Source organism: Lepidochelys kempii, chromosome 2 (genome assembly GCF_965140265.1).
Source record: "Lepidochelys kempii isolate rLepKem1 chromosome 2, rLepKem1.hap2, whole genome shotgun sequence".
NCBI classification, from domain to species: Eukaryota; Metazoa; Chordata; order Testudines; family Cheloniidae; genus Lepidochelys; species Lepidochelys kempii.
In genome coordinates, this window is record NC_133257.1 from 269,481,052 (window position 1) to 269,488,451 (window position 7,400).

The 7,400-nt window shown below is 55.7% G+C and overlaps 1 protein-coding gene across 2 annotated transcripts; it reads right to left on the bottom strand.

Moving 5' to 3' along the window:
* Nucleotides 1-755: 755 nt before the first annotated feature.
* LOC140905795 (uncharacterized) lies at nucleotides 756-7,400 on the bottom strand. Of its 2 annotated transcripts, XR_012156942.1 has the most exons (3): nucleotides 6,668-7,400; nucleotides 4,114-5,280; nucleotides 756-3,041 (listed from the first exon to the last, which is right to left on the bottom strand). XR_012156942.1 is itself a non-coding variant. In XM_073329283.1 (2 exons), the coding sequence occupies exon 2, from the start codon at nucleotides 5,264-5,266 to the stop codon at nucleotides 4,361-4,363; it is 906 nt and encodes a 301-aa protein (XP_073185384.1). In that variant the 5' UTR covers nucleotides 5,267-5,280; nucleotides 6,668-7,400; the 3' UTR covers nucleotides 756-4,360. The 2 variants fall into 2 exon arrangements, 1 of the variants encoding a protein (XP_073185384.1); XM_073329283.1 differs by having other exon boundaries at nucleotides 756-5,280.

Here is a 7,400-nt window from a genome sequence, read left to right on the forward strand (position 1 = left end):
GATCATTACTGAACAGAGGTGTTGGGCAGCAGGAGGGAACTGATGAAATAGAGAAAGCTGGGAGGGGGACAAGGGCTTGTTTTCTGCTCCACCCCATATTTGTTCTGGGCATCCCCCATCTTGGGGAGAGGGCCTGGTTTGGTTAACCTCTCAGGGAATGCTCTGGAAGAGAAGGTGACCAGCACACCTGTGGATGGCGTCCCCACGGGGCCTTGAGCTCACAGTGCTCGCTGGAGAAGCTTCCATTGGGGGGGATGATGTGAGGGTGTCATTCCCCCGCACCCAGCATCCCTCCTCCGCCAGCCCCCACGTCCCTTACGCTCATGGAAGCGGAGGGGAGGAACTAGACCGAAGTCTGTGCACTGTTGCATGTGGCCTGGAGTACATTCCATGGGTCCACAGGGCCTCCCACGTGCTGATGGGACGCTGCTTCCGAGGGCCATTGCAGCTCCAGGGCTCAAGGGTTCCCACTGGTTAAGCGCATGTGATTGTGTCTCCCAAGCCCCAGTGACCACCACAGTCTGCTACTGCCTCAAGCTAACGGAGCGTGGTTGTTTTTTTCCCCTTTAGCTGAACGGGTAGAAGCCAGTGGTTTAAGCGCTGATGTTCCTGGGCCGTGAGAGTGGGGATAGCCATATCTGTGCAGCCAGTTCGTTACACCTAACCAGGGGCTGATGCTGGAAGATCATGGGTGAGCCGCGATCAGGACAGATTTTCACATCAATCAATCATCACACAGCGCAAAGTTCCTTTCAAACACACCTTCCTTTATTGATCTCTAGCATTCCAGCTACAGTACCCGAGAGACACCCCCCATTTCACTGCTGCTTCCCCCCAGGATTAACCCTCAGCAGACATGCCCCTCCCCACCATGCTCCTGTCATATTTTCACACCCTTTAAATCAGCCCATCTCCTTCTGCCCAGGCAGGGGTCACTACAAGTATTCAAGCAGATAGTTAAAGACCCAGGATCCTCTATAGAAATACGAGCCATCACATGCCTCTTAATCAGGAATACGGCACTCTCCAGCCATAGAAAGGTCTTGGGGAAATGGTAGCCGTGCCTTCCCAAAGAGAAACTTACCCAGCCAATCCTCTGGGGTTACAGACAACATTCAGATTTTTTTTTTTAAATAAAGGGTGTTGGGAGGGTGAGGATCTCAAAAACCTCGTACCGATCGGAGTGTTTGCATGAATCTCTGACGATGAGATACACGTGCTCTCTCATCCAGGGTGGGTACCCTATCCCTTGGTAGGATAAGGGTGATCAGATTTTCTCCTCGATCACTAAGGCCTCAATCCTGCAAGGTGCTCAGCACTCTGACCCTGATCCAGTGAAGCACTTACGCCCTTGCTAAACCAGTGAGTAGTCCCACTGATGCCAATGCATGTGCCAAAGTGCTTTGCTTTGCTGGATCATGTCCAGAGTATTCAGCACCTTGAAGGATTGAGCCTTTCTGCTCCTGTTCCCACTGAAGTCAATGAGAGCCTGTCCATTTATTTCAACAGGAGTTGGACTGGGCCCTAAAGTCTGATCTATGATGTTAATCTCTGGATGTATCAGCTGTTATGACTTGAAATCCATGGGTTAATTTTACCCCAATACAGCTCCACTGAACCCAGTAACGATATGCCCATGGCGAGACCCGGAAAGTGAAAATGGCTAGAAACTAAAACTGACCAATCTGGTTTCCTTGCCCAGGCAGAGTGAGATGTAACACTGAGCAAACGGCAGAAAACCATGAAAGGAAAATTCATTTTTCCAAACCATTTCTCTTTACTCATCTGAACAGCTGAGTGACACAGGCAGGAACCGTTTGTGTTGGACATCTCTTGAGTTTTATGCTGACTGCACTGATGGCCTTTTCCAGCAGCTGCCTCTCCCAGGGGAAACAGACTGAATTCTTGCCCTCCTCACATGCAGCAGAAACTTGCCTCCTTTTGAAACATTAATGAAACCTTCCCCTTCTGCCCGAAATCTTCAGGCATAGAAAAGAAACATTACAAACACAAACAGAAAGGACCAGAAGAGACTAGAACAGGAGGTGGGAAATATCACAAAGGGAAAAATGTGGATGCAACTACATGCCACTGGCATAGCAACTCTCCTTGAACTGGCCTGTAACAGCAACCAGGGAGCAACACTCCAGTGCAGCCACTTGGAGATTTCTTGCTGTCCTGTACAGCAAGGGGAGCGAACAAGATTTTTCCAACGTACATGACATTTGTATGATGTCTATCCTTGTGTTTTATCAAAATATTTTCCCACCTTCAGGAGGTCTCAGGTGTATATTCAGAATTACAGATTCACAGAATTTAAAGCCAGAAGAAATCACTGTGCTCCTCTAGCCAGACCTCCTGCACCAGCCAGGTCACAGAACCATACCCAGTGATTCCGGCAGAGAGAATTATTCTTAGCTTATCTCTGCAGTTCCTTAGTTCTCCAGTTCTGGTTAAGTGATCTCACTCATGCAGATTCACTGGGGAAGTTTTATCTTATGAGGAGCGTGCCCTCCCTTGGGGCATTTAAATGGTCTCCTCTGGTACGGATTCTCTGGGGTATAATGACAGCTGAGGCATGTCCCGTGCTCAGAGCAGGTAAATGGGGCCCCTCCTTTGCGGATTTTCTCAGATGTCAGCAGGAATATCCTCAGACCAAGCCTCTCCCACATTCAGTTACCTGGGATGGTCTCTCCCAAGTGCAGGTTCTCTGGGGTTTTGTGAGCCTGCTTCTCCCTGAAGGTTTTGCAGCAAGGACTATATTTGCTCAGTCTCTGCTCCGTGTAGGGTCCCTGGTGATTTAGAAGAAATCTCTGGTCTCTGAAGTTTTTTTTTTTTTTAATCAATTATGAGGATAACACAGTTTCTCTGGGTTGGATTCCAGGGGGTGGGATGAGATCCTGCTCCAGGTGCCACCTTCTCTCCTGTGTGGTTTCTAGGAGAGGTGGCTGTGGGCTGAAGCTTTTCCCACATACAGTGTATGAATATTTCACATGAGTCATGAGCTCCTGCTTCTTTTTCACACTCATCCTTCTCGCTCCCTGGGTAAATGAACACATTCAGAGATTAATTCATGCGCTAGTGGAAAATTTCCAACGCAAACAATACCGAGCACATATAAATAGTGCTTTACGGGCCAGTGCCAGGGCCAAACACCCCAGAGCAAGAGCTGGGGGGGGGAAGCCGGGCAAACACGACTGACAACTGCTGTAATTTACACAGCTCTGCAATGGTCACAAGGCACTCTTAATTCAGCCAAGGGCTGGGATGGTGCAGCCACGTTTGCCTTCTCTGGGCACACTCCCCTCTGCTCTGTTCACTGGCACCAGCCACCCTGCCTGCATCCCCTAACGCAGAGCTGCTGGTACCTTCGTGCTTCCGCTGTCCCAAAAGGGGCTGCAGCAGACGCACCCCAACTGCCCAGCTAAGGGTATTTAACCAACAGCCTGGGAGCTGTGTCTAACTGGCAAGAAGTGAGTGCAGCTCCCCTAACCCTTGATATGGAGGAGGGGCTTACAGAGAGCCCCGATCCCAGCATGCCTGGCCTCGACTTGCTCTGAGCAGCCAGGCGAACGCCGTTTGGAAGACCAGGGCCCTTGTGGCCCACGCTGTAGAACACTGGGCCTGCAGTGATCCCAGGGCTGAATATTGGCCAGGCCAGAACTACGGGCTTTAAGGTCCTCAAGGCTGCAATGCTCCATGACAGAGAGAAAGTGAAGAGAGCTGTTCCTAGTTTTCAGGGGTGCTTGGCATTCACCGCTCCCATGGGAGCCAGCAGGAGGAGTGGGTGCTCAGCACCTCTGAAAAGCAGGCCAGACAGGTCTGACCCTGCAAGATGTCAGGTGTCTCCAATGGAGGCTGAAGGGTACTGACGGGACTCAGCACTTCACAGGATCAGTCCCTACAGCAGCAATAAAGAACTTCGCCAGGAGTTTCCCTCATTGTTTAGCTCATCTGCTCCCAAGCACAGGAAGCTGAGCGAGCCAGGACAGGGACAGGGAGCTGGGAGAGGGACGTGGGTGGAGGGCGAGGCCATCACCATGGAGTCGGGGCGCTGGGACTTGGGATTCCTTCTGGGGCTTCTATGTGGGGTGGGCACAGAAGAGCACGAACCTGACCGACCAATGGAAAGAGGAGCTGTACAGGGGGACCCAGAGTCAGTGCGTAAAGACAATCAGTATCCCCTGTGGGGACTCTGGGGTGCGTAAGGAGTGACTGAGGCCTTCTGGACACTCCGAACGTTCACATGGCGTCTCTGCCGTTCAGCCTCTCACGTCCAGTGCAGTCATGGGCCCCTCCAGGAGCTCCCAGTGGAGTTCAGAGCTATCCGCTCTGCAAAGCTTTTAGCACGACATCAGGCTCATGTCAGGGCTTTGTCTCCCAGGTGGGTTCTCTGGTGCGTAGTCAGGTTTATCTTCTGCGTGAAGGTTTTCCCGCACTCGGGGCATGTGAAGGGGGTCTCCCCAGTGTGGATTCTCTGGTGGATTTTCAGAGAGCCTTTCTGGCTGAAGCGCTTCCCGCAGTCGGGGCAGGCGAAGGGCCGCTCCCCGGTGTGGATGCGCTGGTGGGTGACGAGGCCGCTCTTGCAACTGAAGCTCTTCCCGCACTCGTCGCAGGTGAACGGGCTCCCCCCTTGGTGGGTCTTCTCGTGCGTCACCAGGAACGTGCGCTGGCTGAAGCTCTTCCCGCACTCGGTGCACTGGTACGGCCTGTCCCCGCTATGGGTCCTCTGGTGGCTGGCGAGTGTCTGCTTCTCCTTGAAGGCCTTGCCGCAGTCACTGCATTCGTAGGGCCGCTCCTCCGTGTGGGTCCTCTGGTGGTTGAGGAGGAATCGCTGCTCCCGGAAGCTCTTCCCACACTCGGGGCAGGCGAAGGGCCGCTCCCCGGTGTGGATGCGCTGGTGGGTGACGAGGTTCTGCTTCAGGCTGAAGCTCTTCTCGCAGACACTGCACTTGTAGGGCCGCTCGCCCGTGTGCGTGCGCTGATGGATAATCAGGTTGTGCTTGAGGCTGAAGCTCTTACCGCACTCGGGGCAGACGTAGGCCCTCTCCCCCGTGTGGTTCTTCTGGTGCCGGGTCAGGCTGGGCTGCTGGTTGAAGCATTTCCCGCACAGAATGCATTTGTACTCCCGTTCCTCCGCCTGGCTGTGAATTATGAGGTTTCTCTCATCGCTAAAGCTTTCGTCGCAAGCGGGAAACGTGAATGGCCTTTCTCCGGGGGGGGGCGTCAGGTGAGTCATGAGATCCTGCTTCTGATCCGCACTCATGGGACCGTCATCTCCTGGATAAACAAACACACTGCAGGTAGTAACCCAGGCCCCAGTGGAAAAGAGCCGTGAACACACCCTTAGACACTGAACAGACTCCTCACGATCACTTCCAGCATCAACAGCCATTAACTCTGCCTGAAGACAGCTGGGTTTTATTATTATTAACAACCCCCCCATTTCATTGATTTGTCCACTTCTACTCAGAATAGCCCCAGTGCGGTTTACAAATATAAACGGATACAGAGATGAAGGGGATCATGCTGAAACGCAGCCTCCTCCAGGGTGGAATACGAGAGCCCTGAAACACCACACAACAACAGCTAAGCACCCAAAAGGAAGACTCCAATTTCAGCTGTGGAGGGAATTTAAATAAAGACAGTGTAACCAATCAAGTCAAATAGGGCACTGACCCTTACCCAGCGTGCCATGGTTCCTGTAATGACTATCAGTGATCAGGGCCTGGCTGTCTTGTATACCTCACCTGAAGGATGGTACCTACAGCAACAGTGACCCGTGCATGTCTACACCCTGGTATTTATTCAGTACTGGAGTAGAGGGAAGAGTGACATCTATTCAGTCTCACCACATCTGTGTATCCTGGGAGGTCTCCAACTCTCCTAGCCTGACTGCTTAACGGGAAGGCATGAGGGGATCACAGCACAAGGTGGGGGGGGGGCTGATGGCTGGGGGGTTCCTCCTCATTGGAATATGTTGCAACCAGAGGGAAGTTGTCCCTCTGCTTGAATACGCTCAAGCAGCTGAATTAGGGTGCCCCAGCTTTCCCCAGCAGGCGACTGCATGGAGACCCAGGAGCCCAAGTGATGAAGGTCCTGCCCACAAAGTGGGGCTGGTAGCAGCCAAACTCCCCCTTCACAGTGCCGCCCACAGAGACTACAAGTCCCAGCATGCAACGAATCAGGCTTAGCCCTGGACCAGCAAGTGCTGCCCGCTGGGGGCAGCCTAGGACCCCGCACTGTGTCCGCACGGAGACAGGGCAGCCGCGTGTGACAGCCAGGAGCAAACGCGGAGCCCCACGATGCCCCCGCCAGGCGTGTTAGCCTCGCCCACGGCGAAGTGACTTGCCCAAGGCCGTGCAGCCAGGCGGTGGCAGAGCTCGCGCTCCACGGGAGCCGGGCAGCGCCTCGCACTCCCTTGGGCTGGCAGCCCGCTCGCGCCCGTGGGCCTGCGGCGTGGGCGGGACCCGTCTCCCCTCTGCTGGGCCGTGTGAATGCCCCGGCGCGTGCTGCCCCCCGACGCCCACCCGCGTCCAGCCCGGTACTGCCCCACCCCCACCCCTCGGCGCGGCCGCAGGGCCCCGGCCACGCAGAGCAGCCAGTCACTGGGCCGGGGTTCCCCCCCACGCGCCTTACTGCGGAATCCCCAAGCGACCGCTCTTACCCAGATCCGCTTTCACTCCGGCGTGGCCGCGCGCAGACGCTGCACCGGTGCGGGACCCGCAGCGAGCGCCGGGAGGTTTGTGTACAGCAACCCAGCCCGGGCTCTTCCCCGGGAGGCAGAGGCTGGGTCCCGGGTGCAACTCCCCGGCTCCCTCGGTGCAAGCAGGCGGCGAGCTGGCTGGAAGCGTCCGACGGGAGCGGAGGTGGCTGGGCCTTCCTCGGGCGGATTCCCCGCTTCGGCTCGGTGCGCCGGGCTCCCGGGCTCGGCTGCAATGCGGAGCTTGTGCCTCGCTCCGCTTCCTTCTCCTCCCCCAGCCCCGCGCCGCTGAGAGACTCCCCCGCGGGCAGGGGCGGAGAGGAGCTTGCGGAGCAAGAGGCGGCGTGTGGGAAGCAGGACAGGCTGGATTCACACCGCACGGGCGAGTGCGCCGGTGATGCCGGGAACTCAGCTCGCCCTTGGCGAGTCACACCGAGCCCGCTCCATTGTGCGGGGCTTCCAGCCTCCCAGCGCATCCCTGGGAGCCGCTGGATCACTTCCTGCGAGGGGAAGGAGGCTGGCGATTGCTGCGATTTCCTGTTTTATCACGGCGTGGGGACGGGCTGACAGGCCTCCGCCCTGGCGAGGAGACACCGGCCAGACAAACTGTGACCCCCCAGGGTCAGTCCGGAGAGAAGAGCTGGGTGTATTCAGAGAATCCTAGAATATCAGGGTGGGAAGGGACCTCAGGAGGTCA